This window comes from Dermacentor silvarum, chromosome 8 (assembly GCF_013339745.2).
Source record: "Dermacentor silvarum isolate Dsil-2018 chromosome 8, BIME_Dsil_1.4, whole genome shotgun sequence".
Taxonomy (NCBI): domain Eukaryota; kingdom Metazoa; phylum Arthropoda; class Arachnida; order Ixodida; family Ixodidae; genus Dermacentor; species Dermacentor silvarum.
The window spans coordinates 156,023,522-156,051,079 of NC_051161.1; the positions used below are offsets into that span (position 1 = coordinate 156,023,522).

General features: G+C 48.5%; 2 protein-coding genes across 2 annotated transcripts in view; both read left to right on the plus strand.

Annotated features, from left to right (window-relative positions):
• Nucleotides 1-4,512: 4,512 nt before the first annotated feature.
• Nucleotides 4,513-12,060, plus strand: LOC125947744 (ABC transporter G family member 23-like). The gene is made up of 6 exons (XM_049673017.1): nucleotides 4,513-4,542; nucleotides 4,647-4,747; nucleotides 5,952-6,153; nucleotides 9,387-9,485; nucleotides 11,775-11,992; nucleotides 12,051-12,060. The coding sequence occupies exons 1-6, from the start codon at nucleotides 4,513-4,515 to the stop codon at nucleotides 12,058-12,060; spliced, it is 660 nt and encodes a 219-aa protein (XP_049528974.1).
• Nucleotides 11,859-27,558, plus strand: part of LOC119462519 (ABC transporter G family member 20-like) — a 62,316-nt gene continuing 46,616 nt past the window's right edge. The window contains exon 1 of the mRNA XM_049672175.1: nucleotides 11,859-12,079. Coding sequence (XP_049528132.1) covers nucleotides 12,066-12,079 — 14 coding nt within the window. The 5' untranslated portion in view covers nucleotides 11,859-12,065. The remainder of the gene's footprint in view (nucleotides 12,080-27,558) is intronic.

A 27,558-nucleotide genomic window follows, 5' to 3' on the forward strand; every position in this document is an offset into this window, starting at 1 on the left:
TTGCGTGTTGACCTTCGCGGATGGCTAACGCGATGGCCAGTTCTTCCGCTTCCGTGATCGTGCAGGGGCGGGTCGATGCACTGGAGGTGACGTGGCCTCGGCGGTCGCATACCACTGCCACTGCGCCCTTTTTATTCGTTCCGTACATAGCGGCGTCCGTAAAACGGGCCGTGGTATCGAACCTGAATGTTTTCTCTATGTATTGGGCCCTTGCTTTCCTCCTTCCGGAGTGTAGGTTAGGGTCCATGTTGCGTGGTATTGGGGCAATGTGATACCTGTCCTGGACGTGACGAGGTATCGTGCAGGTTTCTTGGGTTCGTGTTGTGGCTTTGAAGCCCAAAGTTTGTAGGACCTGCCGGCCCGTGTGAGTCCGCGCAAGTCTCTGTTGTTGTGAGACGTGAAGGGCTTCTGTGAGTTCGCTGAGGGTGTTGTGTAACCCCAGCGCCAATAATTTCTCAGTCGATGTACTCATCGGCAGGCGGAGAGCGGTCTTGAAAGCCATCCTCAAGAGCCTGTCGGCCTGTTTCGTCTCGGATTGTGTGAGATGGTAGTAGGGCAGGCTGTATGTGATTCTGCTCACCACCAGGCTTTTGACCAGTCGGAGTGTGTCCCCTTCCTTCATGCCTCTATTCTTCGATGTTACACGGGATATCATGCGTGATATCGCCTTGACACTGGTTTTGAGGAGCGTAAGGGTGTGTGTAGCACGCTGGTTAGACTGCAGCCACATGCCCAACACCCTGAGCAATGACGTTTCTGGTATGAGGCTCCCGTTGAGGTGTACCTCGATTTTTCGTGTTGGGTCTGTGGGGACTGTGTGGTTACCCCGGCCTCGCCAGACTCGTATGAGTTCAGATTTCTCGGGCGAGCATTGTAGTCCCCGTTGGCTGACGTATTCTTGGATGAGGTCAGCTGCAGTTTGCAGCCGTTCTTCTTTTTCAATAAGGGACCCTGTTGTGGTCCAGAGTGTTATGTCGTCTGCGTAGAAGGCGTGGCGGAGGCCTTCTACGTCCTGCAGTTTTCTTGCGAGGCCGATCATGGCGACATTGAAGAGCGTGGGTGAGATGACTGCTCCTTGTGGTGTGCCCTTGTTGGGAGGGTGGTATACTGCAGTCTGGATCTCCCCAATCTTCAGCTCTGCCGTGCGGTGGCTTAGGAAGCTCTGAACGTACTTGTACGTTCGCTCACCGCAGTTGGTGTTGGCGAGCCCTTCTAGGATTCCTTGGTGGCTGACGTTGTCGAAAGCTCCTTTGATGTCGATTGCTAGGAGGGCATGTTCGCCGCTGCGGGGAACGTTGCTGAGGACTTCTTCCTTGATTTGCAGTAAAACGTCTTGTGTGGACAAGCCTCCGCGGAAACCAAACATGGTGTCTGGCAGGTGCTTGTTGTCTTCTAAGTGTCCCTGTAGTCTCTTGTGTATGATTTTCTCGTACACCTTGCCGAGGCAGGATGTGAGCGAGATTGGTCTCAGATTTTCAATTGCCAATTTCTTCCCCGGTTTGGGTATCATGATTATGCGTGCGTGTTTCCACATCGCCGGCACCGTACCTTGTTCCCAGTGTTGGTTGAGAAAGGCCGTGAGCGCGGAGATGGACTTGTCGCTAAGGTTTCTGATCATGGCGTTCGTGATACGGTCCGTGCCCGCCGCTGTGTTACGGGTGGTGGCTGCGATGGCCGCTCTCACCTCGTTTTCTGTGATGGGTTCGTCCAAAAGTGGGTTGGGTTGTCCCATGTATGGTGTTGTACATGGTTGCGTGGGAGCTGGATCTCCATAGCACTTGTTCTTGATGGCGTCGATGAGGTCTTGTTGGCTGCCTGGGTAGGTGTGTAGTAGCCGCTCCAGGGCCTTGTGCCCCTCTCCTTTGGTTTTGGTGGGGTCCAGGATGGCTTTGAGTATGTGCCACGTTTTGGCGGTACCCAGGGTGCCACCGAAGGAGTCGCAGAATCGATACCAGTTCGCCGAGGCGAGTTGCATGGCATATTCTTCTGCTTCCGCTGTTATTTGTGCTATGCGTGTCTTCAGTTTCCTGTTGTACTTCTGTGTTTTCCAACGGCGGGTGAGACCTCGTTTGGCGTCCCACAGGTGTAGTAGGTGGGGATCCACTTCTGGGGTCTCTTCCGTTCTGGCGATTTCCTTTGTATGGTGTTGTTTCTGTCGACGGAGGTTGTCGCACCAGTCTTCCAGGTTCGTGATTGTGTCTGTGTCCTGTTCTTGGGCTTCCCTAATTTTTCGCCAGTCAGTGATTTTGGCTGTGCCGATCTGCCTGCGTAGGCGTCCGGTTTGTAGCGTTATGTTCAGTATGTAGTGATCGCTGCCTAAGTTTTCGAGTGTGTTGAGCCATTCGGCTCGCGTGGTTTGTGTGATGAAGGTGAGGTCGGGAGTGGTGTCGCGTGTTACGCTGTTCCCTTCCCTCGTCGGAGTGTTCGGGTCTGTGATCAGTGTGAGGTGACTCTGTTCCATTAGTGTTTCTAGCTGGAGACCCTTCCAGTCCTGCCTCTGATACCCCCATAGCGTGTTCTGAGCGTTGAAATCGCCCATGATTACCAGAGGGCGATCTTTGGCAAGGCGGAGAGTGTCCCTGAAGAGTTTGTCAATGTTTGCCCGCCTTTGGCTGGGGGGGCAGTAGACGTTTAGAACAAAGGCACTCTTTGTCTGATTGCCTTTGTACACGAATTCTAGGAGTACATGTTGTACGTCTACGTCGTGTATAGATGTGCGTTGTATAGTTGTTATGTTTTTGTCCACGAGTGTGGCTACCTTCCATTTGTCGTCTTGACTTGCGTGGTATTCCTCGTAGCCATGTAGTGTTGGTCGGGTACCGGGCTCTTGTAGGGCTATGACCCCTGGCGGCTTTGAGGATTGAGCGATCAATTGTGTCAGTAGCCCTTTTTTCCTTCGGTACCCACGGCAGTTCCATTGCCAAATTTCTAAGTTTTCTTTGACTTGCTTGTGTGGTCTAGGCATTGTTGGGTGTTGTGCTCGGTGATGTTATGGTCGGTGATGGGTGTTGGTGTCGGTTATGTCCTGCCGCAGGTGTGACTTTGCAGAGGTTCTGTCGTAGTGTTTTTCGCAGTTTTATGGAGTGAAGCTGGCCCTTAAGCTTGCTGTCTACAGCGGCTTCCATGTGCTTGATTGCTGCCTCTGTGCGTTGTAGGGCAGTCTGTGTTATTTGTTCCATCTGGGCGCGTGTAGCATCCATGAAGGCTTGCATCTGGGTTTGAATGGCATCGACATTGGTTTTTAGGTCAATGATGGCCTGGTGTGGTGCCATCTCTTGTGGTTTTTGTGTGAGCTGTATCACTTGTTGTTTGAGTTGTCTGTTTTCTTGTGTTAGTGTTTGTATCTGTGCGCGCATGCTCGCGAGTTCCTGTTCGAATTTCGTGGGCGGTGGCGTCTGTGGTTTTTTATACGAGGGGGAGGCTACTGCTGCCCAGCTTACCTCTTGTTCTTTGGTGTTGGTCCTCTTGGGTGAGGCTGCCTTGGTCTTCCGTTGGTTTTGCTGGGACCCCTTATCTTTGGGCGCCGCTATGATGGGTGTACCCTGCTGCTGTTGCTTGGACGTCGACTGAGATCGCCGTCTGGGCGACCGGAAATGAGGCCGGGGCCGCGAACAGGAGCGGGACCTGGACCTCGGGCTGGAACCGGACCGGGATCTGCAGGTCATCGACAACTCCGAGTAGTCGGAGTCGGAGTCTTCCCGCTCGGAGCTGAACCACCGTGGGCGGGGATGTCGTTGGGTTTTGGGGGCGGTGGTGGAGGCTGGTTTCCCTCGGGGGCGAATGCGCTTTAGTTTATTGTTGCAGTCTTTTGCGGCCGTGAGATGGGCCCCTCCGCACAGGGCGCACTTCGGAACACAAGTGTGACCGGCTTCTGGGTTAGGGTGGTTGCAGGTATTGCACGCGCGAACCGGTGGGTTGGGGCAGACGTCTGGTCGATGTCCGGTGGTTCTGCAGATGGGGCAGAACTGCCTTGTCGGCTGGTAGTCTCGGCAAGGCATCTCCCCTCCGTAGAAGTACACAAATCTAGGCACCTGGGGTCCCTCAAAGTGGAGCAGGGCTGTCTGAGATTGACCAAGCATACGGGCCCGCACGATGCGGACTCCATGTGTGCGGACTCGAAGATTCGCCATAAGCTCTTCTTCGCTGGTGCCTACGTCGATGCCGTGTACGACACCTTTAAGCAGGTCCTCGGGTGTTGATAGATACACCTTCACAGGGTGTGATCGTCCGTGGAACGTGAGGCTCATAATTTTCATGAGGGTGGCCGCCGTACCCTCGTGAGGGGTGCTCACGATGATGATATTCGAGCCGGGTCGCAGGCGGGTGATGAAATCGTCCCCCTTGCAGGTCGGCGCCCCTCCGGTGGCTTGGACGATCGCCCTGGCCACTTGATGGGTCTGTAGTTTTCGAAGTATGAGGCCCGGGGCCGGGCGGATGATGATTTTCATGTCGGTGCGCGGGAGCGGAGGCGCGCGTCGGCGAGGCCTGCTCCTTGCAGTCGCGTCTTCAGAAATGGGTGTTCGGGCTCCACGCTCCTCGCAGGTAGCTGGCGAACTGGGTTTCGCGTCGGTGGCTGACGCCTGGGTTTTCGATGCCGCGGTTTGCCCGACTGGGTCCTGCTTACCCGGGGTTTGTTGTTTTTGCAGGCGGCGTTTCCGATGAAGGGAAACGACCGTTTGCCACTGGGATTCTTGATGGTGGAGCTGCTCAGAGAGAACCGCAGACGGCCCGTGCAGGGCCTCGTCAGGCAGGTGTGTCGGGTGACTCTCCGATGCAATTTCCATAGTTTCCGTGGTGGTGGGCTGATGGGCCATGGTGCCTGGGTTTCGGGCGATCGTAGCGTTGCGGGTTGGGTCGCCTCCGCAGCTCACCGACGATGCGGCGGCTGCTTGTGGGTCCCCGGCCTCCCGCACGCCAGCGTTGGGCGTTAGGGCTAACCCTCCTGTCGGCGTGGCCGAACGAATGGGGCGCTCGTTGGTCGTAAAAACTGCGGCTCACCGAAGGTGTGGTTTCGCTGAGTCGCCTTGATGTTTACGAAGATATTCCGCTGATCCCAGCGGCGCCAGGAAATTTTGGGCGCTTGGAAAATTCCAAAAGTCACGGAGCCGATGCGAAGCACGTCTGCACGCCTCGGTCGTCTTCTTCTTCTCCCGGGGTAGGAGAGGTTCCGGAGGATGTGGAATAGTGAGATAGGATGTAGTGTTCGCTACTTCGATCGCTGTGAGGTCTTTACAGGTTTATAGGTGAGGTGAGTAGGGTGAGAGCCAAAAACAGTGTATCCAGTGAGAGTAATAAGTTGAGCGGGTTCTTGGAGAAATATGATGTCAGGTGGCGAGGTGAAGTCCCGTTACGACAGTCGACACAGAAGCGTGCACTTCACGCCTGGCTCTCTGGTCCTCTTATGGTCGCCATGCCGCCGCGTTGACCTATCAGAGAAGCTCCTCTCACGTTACACCGGACCCTACAAGGTGCTGCGTCAACTCGGTGACGTCAATTATAAGAGTGTACTCCTGGGCCCTGTTTCTTCGACCTCCTCGCTACCAACTGATGTTCATGTTTCCCGGCTGAAGCCACATTCCTCTACGAGATCCTCGGCTTCATAGCAAGCGCCAGGATGGCGCTTCCGCCGCCGGAGAGTGATGTTACGGAGCGATCCGTACATGGATGAACACGAGGCTTGGCAGAGCGACGAGGACGACAAAGAAGATGCTTGAAAGTGGGCCGGACCAGACATCTTCTCTTGCTCTAGCGTTCTTTAATATATCCTTCGCCTACATGTCGCCTCCGTCACAATATAACGAACTCTAGAGGAAGAACTCCCTATAGCACCCATGCATTCAAACTGGTAACCACAGGGGCACAGCCATGTTGTTATATACTAACTCGTGGCAATACGTTCGCCACGTCTAATCTTATGCGCCGACGGCATGTTTGACGCATGCGCGCTGCAGCGGCGGCCAGCAGCGCCGCGTGTCCCTGGCGGTGGCGCTGATGCACCAGCCGCCTTTCCTCATCCTGGACGAGCCCACCGTGGGTCTGGACCCGGTGCTGCGCGAGGCCATTTGGCGCTACTTCCTCGTGCTGTCCGAGGAGGATGGCGTCACGCTCCTCGTCACCACGCACTTCATCGAGGAGATCGCGAAAGCCGCCATGGTGAGCAGCAGGCAGTTTCATATTGCGATTGAAATTGAGCGCTCGTCAGAAAGGTTCAGAAGGAACTGAAAGAAGACGTGGTTAAAGGTCGTTAAAAAATCGCGATTGAATGTTTTTTTTAAGCTTTAAGCAGACGTCATTGGTCGGCATTCAGTTTTATTTCCTCCTAATGCTGCATGATCTACCTTCTAATCAGAGAAGTGTCGGCCAATAACCGATTTCAACGAGGGGGTCTGCGCAGTTTTTGATGATGGGAGAAGTGGTTGTGGGTCGCCTGCAAGTGTCTCTGGTGCCACTCAGAGTTGCCTTCTACCACACTGCCTTTATTTCAAATAACGCAGAAACCCTTAACAGTCCTCGTGCCGCTACCCGCTACTCCGATCGCGCAATGCTCTGTAGTCATTTTCTCAGTGGCACCGGACTGTCGCGATAGTTTCAATTTGGGCAACGTATAGTTCAAGAGGCGAGCGCTGATTGGGATGTGCCGCCGCTAAGGCCTCATCACAAATGCTGCCAGAGGAGCATGGGCTTCATTCGAGGCACTGATAGGTTATTTTCCTACGTATATTGTGAAAAATCTCGTCCCACGTGCATCTGTTAGCTTAGAACGGTGTCGTCTGTGTGACGTATCTAAAGGCAGTATACTGCACATACAGGGTGTCCCGACTATCATGCACCAAGATTTAAAAATATGCAAGTGCCGCATAGCTAGCTGGACAGAACCAATGTAATATTGTTTGCCGTCGCCTCAAGATACTCAGATTATTTTTTGCATTCCGCCTAATTACATAGCTAGTCCTAATTATTCAAGTTCTCAAATATTATAACTATATGAAAAGTGTCAATGAGAAAAGTTGTATAGCAGCATAAAAAAACTCCCGATACAGCTTTCTGTTGCTCTATACGTGCTACATTACAGTGTTTTTTGTTTTTTTTTCGAACGTGAAAGCAGCCCGCGTATACACGCACGCAAAGTGCCTCGAACGGCCAGTCGCGCGGCAATTTTCCGTTTATTCGCGGGCTTCTTTCACTCTCGAAAAAAAAAAAACACTTATGTAGCACGTATAGAGCAACAGAAAGCTGTATCGGGTAGTTTTTCATGCTGCTCTACAATTTTCTCATTGACATTTTGATAATTAGGACAGAACCTCTCGAGTTAGATAATCAATTACAATTAACTAATTAAACACCCATAACGAAAAATTACTGCCGGCTACTCCATTGTACTGGAAACGATCTGCACTAGGTTTTCTTCGATTAACGCTCCTTTTTTAAAAAAAATCTTGGTGCTTGATAGTTAAGGGGCACCCTGTATGGCGCGAGGCGGTATCGATTTATTGCGTACGTCGCGATCCCTTCCACTCTCGCCTTCGATCCCCTGGTCTCTCGTCCGTCGGCTCTGATTGCGCGTACACAGATGGCGTACTTGCCCGCTTCCTTCGATGCTCGGCAGCAAACGGGCAACCTTCCACCCGCCACCGTGCATGGTTGATTCGCAACCGGCGACAGAGGTCGACAGCCGCGACACTGGGCTGGTTGCCGCATTCTGGACTATGCAAAGTCTGCCCGCCCCAGCATCACGCGTTGTTCAGGTCCTCCGCAGGATGGCTCCACCCAATCATGCCTCGTGTTCCTGCCCACTGACGGACGACAGTAACCGGCCTGTCGGTTACTGTCCGATATTGTTCCCTGCGTGATCCTCCTATAGCTCTATTATCTGTCGGCTGCGTCACCAGCGTCCGTGAACACTGTCACCGTCGCGAGTCCGCGCCTCTGCCTTAAACCAGACTTTGTCTATCACGTGTCAGTATCCAGTACCTTCCACGAGGCACATCACACAGATCTGCTTTCGCTGACCCCTTCTTTTCCCCCAACAATTAGCTGTTGTGCAGCTCGGCCTCGACGTCCAGTTGGCGCTCCGGTAGCCCTTCGTCGCGGTCGGTGGCAACCTTGGCCACTGTGAAGCCCTGCGTTCTTGCACGTAATATTGCTCGTTCTCTGCTGCTGCGCTGACCGCCCGCATCACTATAGACCAGCCTTGGCTTGGCCATATGGCCACGGCCATATACCGTGGCTCGAGTTATTCCTGAGCACACACGCACGCACGCACGCTCCTCCAATCTTCTGCCAAACTGGGAAGCGGCGGTTGTTGGCGAGACCAGCCCATCCTATCACCACTCCTTGGTCGCTCTTGTACACTTTTGTCAGAAGCCAACCTTGAAGAAAAGTTGCCGTAAGTGCATCGTGGAAAGGATAAGGAAGTAGCGATAGGCAGAGCCTTCCTGCCAGCGCCGGCCCAGCGCAAGACAAATGCTCTATTGAGGAGCAATGCGGACAGTAAACATTGTGTTCTTTACAGTATTTGGGGGGGGTATGCTCATTAATTGAAATCTATAGCGCTCATTTTACTGTGTAATCGTGTTTGAAGAAAATGCATTGCAGGGCCCTTTTAATGACGTTTACAGGTCAAGAACTAAAGAGGCGCCAATCTGTGGACTTATAGCCAGCGTGTTGCAATTGGCATAATCAGAAATTTTCGCTTTGGCTCGCCGCGTTTAATCCCTGGTTGGCGTCCGACTTGGTTTCAAAGGTGTGGCTTTACTTGGGATGGATACTGCTTCGGAACTCGGTGTGCTGCCGGATCTCCCCTGTCCGCCTTGAACGTTGCATGGAGCAGGAGATGCCTTCCACCCATGGCACGCATTCTGCTTGCCAGGTTAACTGATGTCTATCTCAAGTGTGCTACGCTACTTCATTCCAGCGGTGCAGCGCTTGCGAATTCATTTACTTCTCACCTCTGCGTTAAAGAAAATAAATGTCCGTCAAATTTACCTCGTTGTGGGTCGGTATTATTTTGCTGATAAATTCTTTCCTAAAAATTACTTAGGAAATATTTGGCCTGTGGACTACGGAGAAAATCACGAAGAACATTTGTCTTTGGTTTTGTGGAAATGTCGAATGAACGAAACGTACAGCCGTTGCAATAAATCAATGAATGAATTAAATACTCGGCGTGAGAAAGTAAGCATCACGGCTGCCAAAATTTCTTAATGAACAGTTCCACGTACTTTGCTGACAGGAGTAATGTTCTTATGCAAAGGAAAAGAAGCGTAGGCACGATTGATGATGGAACCGACTCCAAGTATTAACGTCACCTCCGCCAAAGGCATGTGAAAACTCGACGCGAGTGCAGTTGGGCCTTCTCCGTCAAACACGCTTCAATCTTTGCGCAGGTGGGCGTGATGAAGAACGGCAAGATCTGGTGTGAGCGGCCGCCGACCGAGCTCATGGAGATGTACGGGGCGGCCACACTGGCAAATTCCTACCTCAAGGCACGTGACATCCTCGGCTCTGGGCGACCGTTACACGCCCAGACGGAGCCGTCCGAGCATTCGCCCGTCGCATCCAACCGTTTGAACGCTGGATACGAGTTGTTTTACCGTTTTCAAAACTGCATGTTTGCATGTCCAAAATATTGCGGACGTGCTCATCACGAAGAACGACGGCTAACAGCAAAACACACGTAGCTTACTGCACACCAGTTAATATTGAGCGCTGGAAAGAAGCATTGCTTGAATACAAACTCACTGGCAACACCGGTATCCTCCGTTTCAACAATTTGTGGCCCGTCATGTTCTGGGTATGCTACATCGCAGGAAAGCTACCGTGCCATTTATGGAAATGGTCTGCCACGGTGATTGCAGCGCACTTTGGATGGTTGGGCACGACGCGTGCCCCATACAATTCGGCGGAGCAGAGAAATCAAAAGTACTGACTCCGGAATTTTTCTTGAGCCCACCACAGCTGCATGTTTGCTTTTCAGTTGGGAATGATTGGGGGCGATGATCAACGGGCATTATCTCACTAACCTGCCGTTTGCAGACGACACTTTCCTGTTCAGCAACGCTGAAGATTGCTTACACCAAATAATTGAAGACCGTAATTGGCAAAGCCTAAGAAGAGAATTGTGAATTAATATGTAAAAGACTAAGCTATACCGTGTGTAGCCAAGCTTTTCAAAAGAAAAAGAGATTTAAACGACATGGTGCACGATACCATTATAAGATCTACGGTGTTTAGTCATAAGCGTTCTATCAACCGAACATCGTAGGTCTTAAAATCATGTCTTGCACCGTGGTTTTTTTCATCATTTTTTTCTTTGACCAGCTTGGCTAACGTAGCTGGGACACCCTATATATCCTGTCGAGTAGCTCGTGGCAGGGGAACAAGAGTTTGATTACTTGTCACCGTCTTGAAGCTGCGCAAACGGCAAGTTTATCTAGGAGAATTATTAACAGGGTATCCGCAATAGAGCACCGCCCAGGCCTTTTTTTCCCGGGCCCTGGCCGAGCCAGAAAGTACCATGCTCTGGTCCGGTCAAACTTAGCCCTTACCCACCCGGCCTGGTTACGTTCAATCCATTAGCCCTTGAGCATAAACGAAGCATGACCGAGTTCTCTGTTATTGTGAATATAGTAGCCGCACATAGACTATTTGCGAGAAGCAGATTTCACTGCGTCAGGTATTTCGCTCCAGTTGCTGCTGAAAGAAAAACAGTTAACAAAAACTAAGAAAAAAACTCCATCCTCCGTTCACCATGGTCGTGCATTGAAGTGTGATATAAACGTCCGAGATACACTTTCCATATAGTTGTGTGGCAATATAAAGCGAAGGCATAGGTGAACACTGCCGCAAAAACCGTTAGCATTCCTGTGTACCATGCATTGGTTTCACTTTAAAGAAACCTAGGTGGTCAAAATTATACCCGAGTCCCCCACTGCGACGTGCCCCAGAATAATATCGTGGTTCTGGCATGTAAAACCCCGGAATTTACGAGCAAACTTGATTGTAAGGTCTATTGTAGGTATTCTAGGTAAATTGTAGGTAAATTCTAGTAAGGTCTATTGTGGCTGTTGCGGTAATGAACATTCTTCATCGTGATAACTGGTATTGCAGTTTGGTTAGTGAATTCGTAATTGACGTTACAGAATTACGCCGAGCGCGTTGAGAAAAAGAAGTATGCTAATGAAACTCTCTATAGGTCAGCTACCTTTTCAGTTGTTATATATTTCAGTTCGGAAAAATGAGCCTCATTCAACTCACGGAAATGTCGGTAGCAGGTCGTCTTTATTATTTTTCTTTCATTTCAACAACTTTAGGCACATATGTGAGACCATACATGAAAACGCGGGTCCAGCCGTGTCCACACGGACGCCTATCGACAAGATTGCCTTCAGACAGAGAAGTAAGCACAAGAGTACATCTTGCAAAAGATGCTGTCCATCTGTAAAAAAAAAGTTTTCGAATTTTACAAACGGTCTAAAAGCACTTATAGGCTGTAGACACTTTCACTTTTAACCACCGTGCAGAGCGCGCCTAGATTATTGTATAGTAACTCTGTAGCTATATACTCTGTTAACCTAAATTTGTACGGAAGTAAGGTGAGCGTAGATAGTCTATAGAGCGTCTGAATCCCCTTTCACAAGAGGTGCATATGGTGCCACTTCTGCAAGCAGAGGCTGCAGATGTAGCAGATCCATGGCTCGTGCAACAGTTAAACATCGATGACGCGCGCTGTAAGTATATATAACCGCACGAAACACGCTCTGTGCTCGCCGCAGGTGTGCCAGGCGCTAGACTTTCTACCTCCGCCCGCCGAAAAACAGGCGCCGCCAATCGCCGAAAAGCAGAAGGCGACGCCCGAGAAGCCACAGCCGGTCCCCGAAAAGCCGCAGCCAGTCAGCGAGACTGTGCACTCGAAGCCCGAGCCACTGCGGCGCCCGCGCCTGGCCCCTGGCACGCCCGTGCAGCCGTGCCCTGTGCCGGAGTCGCTGCTCACGTGGGCCAACTGGGGACCCGTGCGAAGCTGTCTTCGCGTGAGGGCGCTGGTGGTCAAGAACTTGCTGAAGATCATGCGCCGGGTCATGTGAGTACTCGGATGCGCACGTGGTCATGTATAGACTTTCTCACGAGGTAGTTCGAGTGCCGCCAAGGCGGTCTCTTGTCACTGGCGATTTCTTAGTGTAGAAACCAACTGATATTGCAAATCGGGGGAGGAATTCACTAAGCAAACGTACGAACAAACTTTGCCGTAAGAAAAATCTTACGAAAAAAGCGTATTCACGAAATTGAAACTATTCATAAGATGAGCAAGCTTGCGATGCCCGCCGCTGTAAAGACGAGATCTGCAGTGTAGTCGAAAAAAGGCGCGCAAATGTGCGAACTTCAGTACTTGCGCCAATAGTAAGCGTAAGTTGATTCACAAAACCTAAAACGCTATTGCAGCTGCCGATGTAAGAAGGAAATTCTCCAATAGGGGGTAGCAGCCTTACGAACATAATTATGTATATCTGCGCCGCTCGAGCTGGCGCGGGTAAGCGGTGGAATGCGCTGTTCCGGCTTATTGAACACAGGCCACAACTAACAGCCGAAGATAGCGCATGCTTATATATTTGTGGCTCGCTCTGATTGGTTATATGAAAGTGCAATGAGTAGTTTTTGTGCATAATTGTATTGGGCGTGCGCTGCTGGGGAAGGCAGTAAAATAAATGCTCTGCTACGAACTTCTGCTTAATGTCTGATATAGGCTGTGTTTCCGTGACTTTTCATTGGTGTCCGTCCCTGACAACCATCAAATTTGTCATTGATGTGTTTTGACCATTTCTATAGATTTTCTTTTAAGAAATGATGTCCTATTCTGTAGGCTCAGAATAGGACACACTTACGGCACACATAATTACCTGTTGTCTGGAGGCGAACCCCCGACCTGTACTATATGTGGGGAAGCACTTACTGTACTTCACATCATAGTACAGTGTCCAATAATATTACCTGAACGAAAAAAGCACTTTGTTCAAGCCTATAAAGAGAATATACCCCTTCATCAAGCGATGTTTTTACATAACGACCCGATATTTCAGAACGATTCAGTTTTAGCCTTTTCAAGCGACGTCGACATTTTGCAAGTTCTTCGCCCGAGAGATTCGTAGCGGCATCCTCTTTCAGAGGACGCTGCTGCGACCGCATATTTGAAATGCACTCTCCTCCAGGCCCTTGCTTCTAAGGGTCTCTGTGAGGCAGTAATGCCTTGTATCTCTTACAAGTTTTTATACTATATTATATTCATTGCGCCCCTATCACGTCATTGTCATGATTTTAATAAATTTGTCTGTGTTACGCACCTTTAGTGCGCAGGATTTTAGGCCCCTTTACAGCCACCCTACACCTACCCACTGTCATTGATCATATCATTACTCACTCAGTACACCACGCCTTGGCGCTCTTTGGCCATAGCTGGCCCTTGCGCCATAAAACAACTTATATCATCATCATCATCATTCTTTTAATTTGAGCTTTCTGTAACTCATAGGGCAGCGGATTATTATTATTATTATTATTATTATTATTATTATTATTATTATTATTATTATTGTTGTTGTTGTTGTTGTTGTTGTTGTTGTTATTGTTATCCACGCGAGATGAAACAACGGACAAACGCCTAAGCGGTTCTAACTAAATTTTTTGCTGTTTTAGAATTCGATGTTGTCTTCCATGCTGTTAGCCTCAACCTCCTATTATATTGCTCTTAGTTTCAATTCAGGAATAAGTCGAAGCGACGAAGTGTCTGTCGATGGTTTTTCTCAGCCTGTGGCCTACGGTCTGGGCGAACGTATGCTTACGACGGACGCCTATCGTTTCTATGAAGTGCATGGGACATATCTAAAAAAAAACTGTCAGCCCTTCCACTGGGGTGGAGATGGAAGACAAGCTGTACTATCGTGAGAATTATGTATTTTCAATTATGACTATTAAGACGTGATGGTGTAAGATGTGTCGCGTAAGCTTCAACCGCACACAATAATTCGCAGCTGCGGCAGGGCTAGATGTGAAGACCCGTGCTCTCCTCCCCATGGTCGCATTTGATCACGTGACTTCCAACTAACCAGAATATTGATCGTATGGGCAGATAATGTCCACCAAGCCGCCATCCTTTTCGGCTCAGTGTTACGCGCTTTTTCTCCCATCCACAGCGTATATGTTGCTCACTCTTAAGACTTTTGGACTTTATACGGAATATCACAGCGACGACGACAGCGCAAATTTGCCTGGGGTGTCGATACATGCAATTGCAGTCGCAATAAAAGGAGAAATATAAAACAGGCGTCGAGCTCGCTTCTACCGCGGCTGCGGATGTGGCAATAAGCACCGGCTACAAACACAGCATGAGAACCAACGACAAAACCAATAGTGAGCACCTCGCTTATCGGTAGTTCGCCAGAACCCGTCTGACGCTGAAAAGGAAGCGTATTTTCCACCGTATAAGCACCAGCGGAAACATAACACTATTCGCGCGGGGAGACAGCGCACGCGAAGGGACCCCAGTCATCTCGGATGGCCCAAGCTTGAACTCGGCGGAGATTAACTTCAAAATGAAGCGCGTGACCCACGTATGTATGGCAGAGGCAGGAAAAGTAGAAGTTGAGGAGCCGTGTGTTCTAGCTGCTAGGCGAAAAAAGACGCCACGCCGTTATTATGAAGGTTCCTCAGCTCACGTGTTTCCATCAGCGAGTGACATGTACCGCCAGAGGTTCTATGAAGTACTTGACACAGTGCTGTCTTCGCTAAACAACAGGTATCCACCTGATATGTGGCAGCATAAGTCCCACATTAAGCAGCTTGCCATAGGGAAGGAAGACGAAGCATATATAACATAGCTCTATGGTGATGACCTTGAACCAGGACGCCTGATTTTGCAGATATATGCTGATTGGCATTTTATGCCAGCAAAGGCCGGCATCATTGCACACATTAGAGGACGTCGCGCACATGTTTACAGGGGGCAAGGGTGAACACCTGCGAAACCTTTTGCCGGAAACGGCCAAGCTAAAAAAATTACTCCATCGCCCGCTAAAGGGAACCATGTGTGGATGCGAAGCAGCGGGGAAATGGTTAGCTTGAGCGGGAGATGGTTTCGCGGCAGCGGCCCGAGCGCTCTTCGCGGCGCTGCACAGGAGAGAGAATGAGGCGCGCGCGCTCCGTCATTTTCATACCGCGGAACTACCGTGGCGCCCCCAGCACAGTATGCAACTGTCGCACCACCTGTCGTGCGCGCCGCTCCGGATTCCTAGAGGAGAGAGAGGGGGAGCGTAAGAGAGGAGAGAGAGGGGGAGGGGACGCGCATGCGCCGCTCCGTATAGGATTCCTAGAGGAGAGAAAGGGGGGAGCGTGGGAGAGGAGAGGGGAGGGGAAGCGCATGCGCTGTGGGGGTGGGGGACGCGGGAGGGACAGACAGAGCCGCCGGCAAGAAATGCGTCGCCACATCGGAGAGGTCCTTTCTTACCTTCGGCGACTGAAAATGTACTAGCGGTCGACGACTGGACAAGCCCGTTTCAATCATCTGGCAATCATCTGACGCCCACAAAGAACTCTCCCGCAAAATCAATTTGATTAAGATTGCCGACGACTTCATTTCCAGATTAAGTGCCCGAATGAACTCTTGTTCAATGATGGCGAAATCATCCCAGCAGACAGCAAACTGTCTGCTTTAAATGTCTTTAATAGGAGAGAGAAAGGCAACAACTTACAAGTCATAGCAAACCACTTGGCTTAGAAAACAACGCAAAAAGTTATGCAAAAGAACGAAAATGGGGTACATAACACCTCAAGCAAAGCGAGGCCATTTGGGTAAGGAAAGACGCGTGGTTCCGCTATTTATAAACCTCCCTAGTCTATGCTGTGCATTTTCCTTATTAATTTTTATTCGTCATAAGCTGCATTTGTCGCTCAATAACACAATCTATGCTGTTGCTATATTTGCTATTGAGTCCTTTCGCACTTTTGAGATATCGCTGTCTTATTTACTTATTTATTTGTTACTATGTTTATTTATTTGGGCACCTGATATTTTTTACTCTATAATCCTTTATTCTGCCTCCGGAAAATAATCGAAACCAGTAGCATAAGGCATGCTTTTACAAGTAATGAAACTATTGCGTTATGGAATCACATTACACTTCTGCAAATAATTCTAGTCATAAGTTGTGTTCAGAAATTGTTATATATCGTTTAATTTTTGTATATGTTATGCCTTATCTTCTCAATAACTGACCTTTCCTCAGGAAAATATTTCGTGATTGTATTGTTTGCATTAAAACTTTTACAAGGCGTTACATAGATTTTTTTTCACAGATGTGTACTTGTGCAACGTGCTACGCACAAAACACATGTATCTCCTTAACGTGTTTAACTGAAACCGCTTGTCGCATGGCTCAACCAAGAGAAGCCAGTCTCTTGGCGGTGCGAGGGGACTCAGGCTGTAAAACTGAATTGTCTCCTACTCTGAGGTCTTGTCATTTATACTCTTGTCTTGTCATACTCATAAAAGCTCGTCACTTCAGTGAACGATCTTTCGAGGTCACACGAAGTTTCCAGTGTAACCGTTGTTAAAGGTTATATGCATACATGGGTGGGCTTCGGACACCTGGTCAGGCCCCAGCCCCCCCCCCCCCCCCCGGGAAAATAAAAATTTCCGCCTATGACCAGTTCTACCACTCCTTAAGGTGGCGGTCGGTCCCACTCCGGCGGCACGAGCCCCCCGTTTTCAGTACTTTTGGAGCAACCGTGGCGGCTCTTCTACTTAGGATATGAAGTTGTCGTATTTCATTTCATTTCATTTTATTTCCTTAAAGACCCCGTAGTAGGGGTATTACATAAGGGGTGGGAATACAACAATACAAACAAGTGTTACAATGTTTCCAATTAGTTATTCATGTAACTTTATCCAATTAGTTAATTAATGTAACTTTATTAGTTTTCCAAATAATGCGGCCGAAATTAAGCATTATTTAGAATTCTGTACGAAGCTGCGGTTTAAAACAAATAAAGGTACATGAAGGAAATCTTGCGTCCTAAATGGAAATTCCTTGAACTCTACTTTATCCAAAATGTTGCTTCCTTGAGCATGTAGTTGCCGGGCTGTTTACAACAAAGGATTGCGATATTTGGCAATTTTCAAAATCAAATTATCCAAAAAGTAAAAATTCAAAATTATTTTGCTACATCTAGGAACTAGATAAATATGTCCTAAAGCTACAGAGCAAGCCGCAATGCAGTAAGTGCGGTAGTTTAATCTAAATATGGTCAAAACAAGGACACAGTTCGCAAAAACCATGTATCTCATGCTTGTTCTTGAACATTTATTTCTAAATCACATTAATCAATTTCCTTATATTATATATAGTTGGAATCTACAAGAATTAAGCTTTTTATGGTATATACCACAACTTTATATCCTAAGTAGAAGAGCCGCCACGGTTATTCCAAAAGTACTGAAAACGGGGGGCTCGTGCCGCCGGAGTAGGACCGCCACCTTAATCTGTGTGCTGCTCATAGCATCGTCACCGAAAGCCGTCTGAATCTTCCGAATGGTTTCCACTTGGCTGTCGCCCAGTTACTGGCAAAATTTGTTGCAGTGGCGCTGCTCCAGTCGCTCCGTCATTTTCCTTGGAATGAAAAAAACCGACGATAGCATTGCGCACTACCTCACTCAAACGCTGCGCCCCAGCGACTGACCATGGAGAAAGGAATTCAACAAGAGCGGACACTCCCATAGAGCCCAGCGGCCGAATTGACGGCAGCGCGCCAAGCGGTCGGCATCAATCACTTCCGTTCGCTCTTGGGCGCGCGCATTTTGAACGCTTGCTGGCACGCCGGACGCGCTTTTTTTTTTTTTTTTTTGCCCGACCGCGCATGGTCTTCGTGCGGAATCGGTTTATTATTTGGTAAAAATGATTGCGAACAATGTTTTCAAGTCCCATCGAATCTGTTCCACGTGCAATTTCACTAAGTGAACGCAAGACTCCTTGTGAAATGGGGAAATATTCATTTTACTCTATATAAAAGCTCGTTCCGCGTTTTTTGTGCGTTCATTCAACGTTGTGTTCCCAGATAAGCACTAGTTCCGGCATGAAGCTCCACCGGACGGCATCAGCTGAAAAGTAAATTACAAGCATCTTACATTTACAAGCATGTAACAGCATGTCACAAGCATGTGTCATTTGGTATTTAGATATGGGAGTACTGCGTGCAGAGGCGAAACGTGCGAAAGCGGTGAATGGGCGGCATTACAAACAAAAGCAATTCGCTTTTACATGCATGGCGTAGAAAATACACGAATCATACCAAACAATACCATAAAATATCAAAACATCTGATTTCCAAGCATTCCCCCATTTCCGGGCATTATTTCCTGCACTTTGACAGCACAAATACACGGGCGACTTCGCGTTTCCAAAACTTGGCCTCGGGCGACGCGACGATACGTATGTACATACACAGAGACGGACGCAACAGAGGCTCCCAGTCGGACCATGCTAGACGTTCGCAGAATGCCTTCTACTCGCACTCAAGACAAATGCGTGGGTGCAAAGCCTGTTTTCAGTCCTCTAGAAGACGGAATTTTCGAATTGCAAGTTTCTGATATCTTCCTCGACGTTATCTTTCGCGCGTTCTGCAGGCGCCAGCAACACACTCCCATGTTATCACTCCTGGCAATCGCACATCGCGTTTTCGACAGGCGTGAGTACTGAAAGAAGGTATATGTTGTTGCGGGGCCACAAAAAACGTCACAAACTTGTCCCTCTAAGATTCATTACAACTGTGTCACTACGGCCGAGTTGGTTCTCGCTAACTGCGTCACAGCGCGCTGCGCGGCCAGTGTGCCTCAACAGAACCGAAATAAGTTACAATAATCCCCTAGGAAGCGTCGGAAACATGTCCCAGCACGATTCATTAACTCAAATGAACTACGCCAGGACGGCCGAGCTGTTTTTCGCTAACTGCGTCTTTAGTCTCGGTCCCGTGCCGTAAGCCTAATTGCGTCTTAGACTGTGAAACAGAATTTCGCACCTTGCCGTAGTCTAATAGTGCAGTGGTGTCTTGTCTCAGTGCAGAAGGAACGCAAGTATACGCAGGGAGCCCAATAAACCAGGTTAAAAAACAAAACAAAAAAAAAAAAAAAAACAGAAGGAGACAGACGGGTCGCCGTGGGCGAGCGCTCAAGCGCGCGCGCAGCCGTCTTCGCTGGCTTCGGGGAAAGATGCCTGCGGCGTCGCTCGCTCACCCATTGTAGCCGTCGCGCCTTGAGTTGCGGTCGGTTGTCGAGCGATGGCGCCAGCATCTACCCTATCTCCGCAGGGGGTTGGGGTGGTGCGGTTACAGTGTACTAGAAGGGGGCAGTGGGCTTACTCAGCCGCTCCTCTGACGCAGTCAGCGTCGCATCCAAGAGGTGGCGCCACTGGCAACTTCAATGGAAGCTTTGCCTGCAGAAGCTTTGATTTTCCTTGCGTTTCTGTCGGTTTCAGTTCGAAGCAGTTCACACTCTTATTTGTTTTTAATTTTGACATACTTGAGAGTCTTTACATATCTTTAGCAAGCACTATATTTGTTTAGGCCACATGATATTTGCCATAATAGTACCTTGTGGAAAAGCAAGACGGCAACTCTTGGGAAATTTGCTGCCTATCCTAACTCTTAAACCTTTTTTGCAAAGAGGTCGTCGCTGACGGATTTTGCTTATGTGGAAGGGGCCTTCGAATTTTCCGAATTATCGAGCAATCGTAAAAAAAACTGAAAGAAAATTTTGAATGAAAGGGACGGTTACCAAATATACGGTTTCATGCCGTGTCGACCTAATGTAAAATTTTGTCAGACAGAAAACAGTGCGCACATACTACCCAGCTGGGCTGAAAAAAAAATCAGGCATGCTAACCAGGTTTGTGCCTTTGCTTAGGCAAAATGAATTTGTATATATGGCTTAAATATTTTATTGTTCCACTTTAGTTGTTCTATGCTTCACAGTAGCCTTCTGCGTTTATTATTAACAATCATTACGCTGGCACACATTTATTAAATCAAATCAGGTTGATTTTTTTCCATAAAGAAATGGAGGGAGGCCTGAACAAAAAGTGAAAACTAGTTCACTTGACAATTAGGCTCAGGCCTATGCTTATGTACAGCTATATAAGGGTAAGCAAAATGAAGATAACAGGGCTGTTGCTGACACAAATCTTTTATTTGCAAGTACAGCAAGCCATTGTTTCATGCACTTCAACTCATAAGCAACGGTTCAACTTCAGCTGCTTGGCCCTCTGCCGCTTTCCTGCCTTGTCACAGTTAATTCCTTTCACATAAAAATGCAGACGTGTGACAATGTAAAAACTAATTATTTTAGCTGTGAGGCTAAAAGCGTGCACATTGCAGACAACTTCGAGGGAGAGCTTACTCTTAACAACTGCCAGCATGTCCATAACGCTGTCAGAGTGTGGCTCACTCTGACAGAAGCATTCTGTGAAAAGATCCTCTAGCTTTTTCACGAAGCCATACAGCTGACTGGAGGGATAAAGGAGGCCTCCTCGGTCACAAAAGTTTGTTAGCCGGGCATGAAAACTTTCGCCTGGTGGCGTCATAGTAAGCAGCTTTATGCATTCTTGGCATTTTGTGCTCGAATTGACAATACACTCCCGCGCAACATAGCCCGCAATGTGTTAAGTGAGCCTCGAATCGCTTCTGGCCACGTGCAGGTTATGGTCGTTTGAAACCCGCAGGCCCGTGCAATGCTGGGGTACCACGTTTTGTGTGGCCTCTGTGGCAGTAGCGCTAGCAGCAGTTTGACTGCACTCATTTCGGTCACATGATGCTTCGAGATAGTCAACTTCCAGTAAGGAGGCCAGTGTACCTTCCTCGCAGTTTCCTTCGCTAACTGACCTAACTAGACCATAAAAAGAAAGACAATTCACAGTGATCAGGAACTGCGGTGGACATGAGCGCAAAACGTGGCTCGAAATGGAGCTCGCATACTGCGCTCGTGTCGTCCAGGGGCTTGTCAGCTCTGTGGAGGTTCTTTTCCCCCCTCTTTCCGCCTATTTTTATCCTTCGGGACGCCAAACAAGGACAACTTCGGCCCATCCTTCACGTAAACATAGCCTGTTTGGCACCCAGGCGCGTAACAGTGATTTTGTCGATGCCGCGGCATGGATCAGTTACTGCAAGGCATACTAATCTCTTGCAGGCTATGTGCGAAAAAAACACTGAATGGAAAAAAAAAACCTACGCGACGACGTCCTCAAAAAAAATGTCACAGTTTCGCCCTAAGGGCGAAGCAATGAATGCGATAGCAACACAGCAATGTCATACGAAGTAAGGTGAGCGGCTTTGGTAGCAATATATTCGAATTGTAGTAAACATGAGCTGATTAGGTAAGCAGGTGTGCTGCGGCGTAAGTATACCGACATGAATAGAGATTCGATGACCACGAGGAGGCGCGTGTGAAACGGTGGTGTTGATGAGAAGCGCTTCCCATGGGCAGCGCGTGCGAAGGGACACACCTGTAGCGCTGCACTGCCGATCCGGGCAGCATTGCATGTGTAGCGTGCGTTAGAAAATGTGGCCCGACTATTACTAACTGAATCAACAAGCGTGGTGTGAGCGCACACAAACACGAATAGATCACACTGAATGACTGCAGACAACGACTGTCAAAACGCTGGCAGCAAGCGCCTACGCCGCAGCGGCGAAGTTACGTGCGGTCTATCGCTGCAACGGAAACTGAGCGGCGAATGCACGGCGCATAAAGGTCAGAGCCGTGTGGAGATAAGAGACAGTGCGGACGAGCGACGAGCGCGGTTGTTGGAAGAGTCCTCCCCCCCCCCCCCCCCCGCTCCCTCCAGCGCTGGCTTCCCGCTTCCTTGCCTGCGCGTGGGAGATTGAGTGCGTTCGTTCTCCGTGATAGCGCGCGTCCCCGCACGCTTCCGCTCGGGCATACGGCGCGCGGCGAAGATTTTATCTATAGGGAACCTGACGGCGACGGCGACGCCAACGGCAGAAATCCGGTTGAAGTGTCCATAGAATTGCTATCGCAATAAAAAAAAGTTGCAGTGGCTTAGCTCGGCTATGCCAGGATATACGTAGCGTTAGCAAAGGTTCAGCTGATTATTCTTAGCTTATTCTTAAGATTATTCTTAAGATAAGATTATTCTTATGAGTCAAGCTTCTCCGTTCTTCTGCGCTGTTGAGCAGCATTTGCGCTCTCCTTCTCCATGGCTATACCACACTGGCAAACGCCAGTCAGAAGCGCAGCGGCTCCAGCGCAGTGTCAGACGGCGACTGCACAGCGAGCGCGCGCCGGCGCCAGTGCGTCTACCACGGCTACGACGTCACTCCTCTGGAATGCGCAGACCGGCGCCGGTGATCCGCGCGCGGCGGCGGCGGAGTGCGCGAGAGGTGCCGGCTCCGGTGGCGCTTCTAGTACACTGTAGCCCCGGTGCGCATGCCGTGTGACATCACTGACCCTTGCGCATGCGCAGCACGGCTCTTGATGTGCCGCGCGAAACGGGATTGGCTAGGCCAGTGTAGCTAACGCTACAAAAGACAACGCAGCTCTGCAACTCCAACGAATATGATCGGGCACTGGGCGGGCACTGGGCAGCTGCGCCACAGAACACCCACGCTCCATGATGATGATGATGATTTATTGGCATCCCCTTTGAAACGGGGCGGCGACAAATAGTCACCTAGCCTGCTTGATTTAATCAGGTATACTATACATGTTCTTTATCTTGCATTTTTGTATACCTATCATTATTTTTCTTTTTCAAAAATTTACCTTGTACCGCTGCCTATGATTTTAAGAGATGAGGTCGCATCCATCTTTTCCCTACTTTTTTTCCACCAGTACTCTAATCGTCTCTTGCTGATCTCTACGGCTGATCTGTTTATGTTTCCTTCCACTTTAAACCCAAGCGCTTCTGGGAGTTGCACGTTACCTACGGTTCTCGCTGGGTGGATCCCGTCGCATTCCATTAGGATGTGCTGAGTGGTCTCTGGATCTTTACTGCAGCATACACATGTCTCATCTAATTCCGAATATTTGTTCCGATATGTTTTCGTCCTTAGGCAACCGGCTCGAGCCTCAAATAGCAAGGCACTGCCCTTTGTGTTATCGTACAGATTTTCCCTTCTAATTTCTTTCTTCTCATTCTTGTAAATCTCCATTGTCCTTTTCGTTTCCATTCTTTGCATCCAATTCACGGTCTCTATTTCTCTCACTTTCTTTCTGATGACCCCTGGTTGTCTATTTACAGTTTCGATTATCCTGTACTTGGTTGCCAACTTCCTTGACCTCTTCCTCCATTCTGTGTCCACGCTTTTCATGTAGAGATACTTGTGCACTTTAGCCGCCCATTTATTTTCATCCATGTTCCTGAGCCTTTCTTCAAAACTAATTTTGCTTTGTGCTTCTCTGACTTCAAAAGAGGCCCAACCCATGTCTCCATGCCCTGCCTCATTTGTCGTATTACCGTGTGCTCCCAAAGCCAACCGGCCTACTGATCTTTGGTTAACTTCCAAACCCGCCAATATATCCGATTTTAAGCATATAATGGCATTTGCGAATGTTAGCGCTGGCACCATTACTCCTTTCCAGATTCCACGCACCACCTCATACTTATTGTGGCCCCACAGTGCTCTGTGTTTCATTAATGCTGCATTCCGCTTCCCCTTTATTTTCAGATTATCTTGGTGGTTGCTTGAGTAATTCTTTCCTTCGTTTATGTGTACGCCGAGGTACTTATATTGCTTCACTATGGGTATTACTTGCTGTTGAATTGACACCACGAAGTTACTCGTGTGCTCATTAAAGATCATAATCCCTGATTTCTCTGTGCTAAACTTAAGGCCTAGATTTGTCGCTGCGTTCCCACAGATATTCGCAAGTATCTGTAAATCTTTTTTATTGTCCGCTAGTAGCACAATGTCGTCTGCGTACATCAGTCCAGGGATCTTCTGTTGCACCATTTGTCCATTACGCATGTAGGATAAATCAAAACCTAATTCGCTGTTTTCCAGTCGTCTTTCTATGCCCTTGACGTAAAGCGTGAACAACAATGGTGACAGAGGGCATCCTTGCTTCAATCCTTGGTGAATTCCCACCATTTCATTTCCTTTTCGGCCTTCCCATGCCACTTGTACTTGGTTGTCTCGATATATCTCCCTCAGCAGCTCCACGAAATCGTCATCTATGCCTTCGTATTGAAGAATATCCCACAACAATTCCCTGTCTACGTTGTCATAAGCTCCTTTAATATCTAGAAATGCTATCCATAAAGGTCTTTTCTGAGCTATTGAAATCTCTATGCACTGAGTTAGTACAAACATATTGTCTTCTAAGCGTCTGCCTGGCCTGAACCCATTCTGTAGTTCCCCCAATACACCGTTTTCCTCCACCCACTTCGACAGTTCTAATTTTATGGCTTGCATTGCCATTCTATATATCACCGACGTTACTGTAACTGGCCTGTACGAGCTCGTCTTTTCCTTATCTCCTTTGCCTTTGTAGATAAGATTCATCTTGCTTTCACGCCATCCAACGGGAATATTCTTTGTTCTAATCACTTGCTCTATGGCATTAGTCAGCAGTGCCTTGCTTTTTGGACCGAGGTTTTTGATTAGCTGTATTGGGATTTCATCGGGTCCTGCTGCCGTGTTGTTAGGGACATTTTCTGCTGCCTTTTTCCAATAAAAGCTTTCTATGCTGAATTTTGATCTCCCATTGAAACTGACGCCAGCGCCACCGCTCGGGCTATCGGAGAAGCTCATATCTGCGACATTCGTGGAGCCACCGCATCGCATAGCCTCCGCCGGAGAGTAAGCCCACTGCCCCCTTCTAGTACACTGTAGTGCGGTGTCACGGCGGTAGCGCGTGCGTCTAAATGTCGTACAAAAATCCCTCACGTGACTCGATCCTAGGCACCTAGGGACATCATTATTTAGGGACTTTTGAGAAGGCGCGATGGTGGCGCCAACGCCGCCAAGCGACGACGGCATGGGACGGCGTGTTCGTTCTCGGCGTGATCGTTCTCTGGCCCGCGCCGACCGCGCGTTGTTCAACATTGCGTCTGTGAGTGTGCTTGCGTTGCTTGTGTATTGGTTGTAGTTTCTGTGTTACTTGGCGGAAAGCCGTGAATAGTGCTTGTGTGGCAGTGCGGCTTTGGCCTCGGTGAGCTCTGGCAATACAGAACCTGCGTTATGCGATCCGTGTTCCTTGACAATGCGGAGGTAGTGACGATTGAAATGTCGAAGTGGCGTCGCCGTGTCCGCCTTTGCATAACGGACGTCGAGGGATGTGCTGCTCTCTACAAGTCACAAAAATGTGACTGCGTCGACCGCCCACGCTTCAGCGCTGAATGTGTGGCTTCAGTACTGTGCTTGAAACGAGTGGTGCAGCTGTGGTGCCCTAATTTCGCACAATTGAGACGCGTGCTTTTGTGCAAAAAGGGCAACAAATCGTATCTTAACCCGCTGAGACGATGCTACAATGTCAACAATGCCGTGCATGTTTATTATGATGGTAGTCTCTACAGCAAGCAAGCGTGCACTGCAGCTATGCTGTGAATATAGCCTCAACTCGAATGTGGCGTTTGCAGAACCCTTATGTTTGTTTCTGCTTTCAAACAAGCTGTATGTTGTTAGGATTATCACTCACTGCTCACATGAGACATGGGAGTCCATCGTGTGGGTTGGGGCTCAGCACGAATGTGTGGTGAGTGGGTGTGGAGTTGGTGGCTGTGTCAGGTGCCTCACTGAATTTTGTCATTGGAATAAGCTCAATGTAGAAGGACACACCCTATACCTGATGGCTCACTTTCACGGATATTGCCTTTTTTTCCTTGAAATTTCTAGCCTCAGGACGCGCCTCGCATTATATTCGGGTTCGTGACACATATAATCACAATAAATTTTTCTTTAGGAGAGACCAAAAGCCGCTCATTGCATCATATTTGTGGTCGTGTTACTTACATGCAAATCCAGTACTTTCAGTGCCCATTGACTGACTGAGGGGTGCAGGACTTTGGCAGTGGTAGCAGCACCAAAGCAGCTGCCCAAATCGTATATCCTATAGTGTTAGATTTCTTGTGCACATGGGTGTACTGTGAAAACACGTGAAAGGAATTCCACAGGTTGCTGCAGCATCACGTCTGGATATGTGGATCACTGAGCGGTTGTTTGATCACATGTCTGAATTTCTGTTGTCACTGAGCGGTTCTTTGATCATTAGCGTAGGCTGTCTGTTTTCAACATATTATATTACAGCAATGGCGTCAGAGTAGCTGCAAAAATATGTTTTTTCTGTACAATAGCAGATTGGTTGCTTTTCTGACTGTTGCATTGCTCTATTTGCTGCAACTGCCGCCAAATGTTGCTTTACCATGTCTGGTGAATGCCTTAAACGTGAACCACATTTGGATGATGCTTGTGAAAGTATAACATACTCCTTGTATGTAAAGAAAACTATCACACCGGTAGGTGTGGTGGAGTCACTGATGAAATAGAAGTTGAAAAATGAAAGTTCTCGCAAAATTTGGAAGTGTTCATGGCGCTTGCCATCAAAAATGTGTAACAATCCAAGCAAACACAAAGATAACCTACCTATCCTAAAGAATATGAAAGTGCTGCGTCAAGTTGTCAACTTAAAGCTTGATATACTGGTGCCGATCAAGGAAAGAGTTGAGATTATATAGGATTCAGTGCAATTCATGTTTAATCAGCTTGGCAATCTTGTCAAAATGACCAAATAAAATTGTGACTTTTAAGAGATTGCCATGATAACGTGATGAGGTTGCTGGCATTATTTGGTGCTTGGGAAACAAAGCATCACAGGTATGTGGTGATTGAGCTTCTCAAAAAAAAATTAAGTGTGCCACTTAAGATATCTAATGAATTGAACACATAAACCACTGAAAGAAGTTGAGTGTGCAAAGGCAAATGGCTACAGCTATATTTGCACAGTAATAGAAAAGTTGTAATCGGGTTGATGGTGCACAGGTGATGGATGTATATTGCACGTTCGAGGGCTTAATTTTTCATGAGCTACTCATTTTTGTTTTCCTGTTTTGTTTCGATGTGCCTTAGTGAGTGGAATGCCTGACTGCAGACTCCCGTCATTATGTACAATTAATGAAAAGTAAAGTGAATTTTTCTATGGCACTTTTTTTTGTAACTTCTTTTCAGTTGCAAATGACGCAGTTGTCCCTACTCTGCACTGAATGGTGAAGGCGGTGAAAGCTTTGGGGCGCCCTCACCATGGCTGCTCACATGCCCATTTTTCTGGCTGTAACAACCTAGAGTCAGTGCACAGGTGTTTTTAACATTCCAGGATTAGGTAAACTTGACGTCACTATGTGCACAAAATTTAGATTACGACAGCCCAAGATGGCAACTGCCATGAACTGAACATAAAATTGCCTATAAGCATGCATTGTGCAATTGAATGCCTGTGAATTCTGTAATGCCACTTTCATGAAATTGACTGGCATGGTTTGCTTGAAACTGAAAACATGTTCGATCCTCACT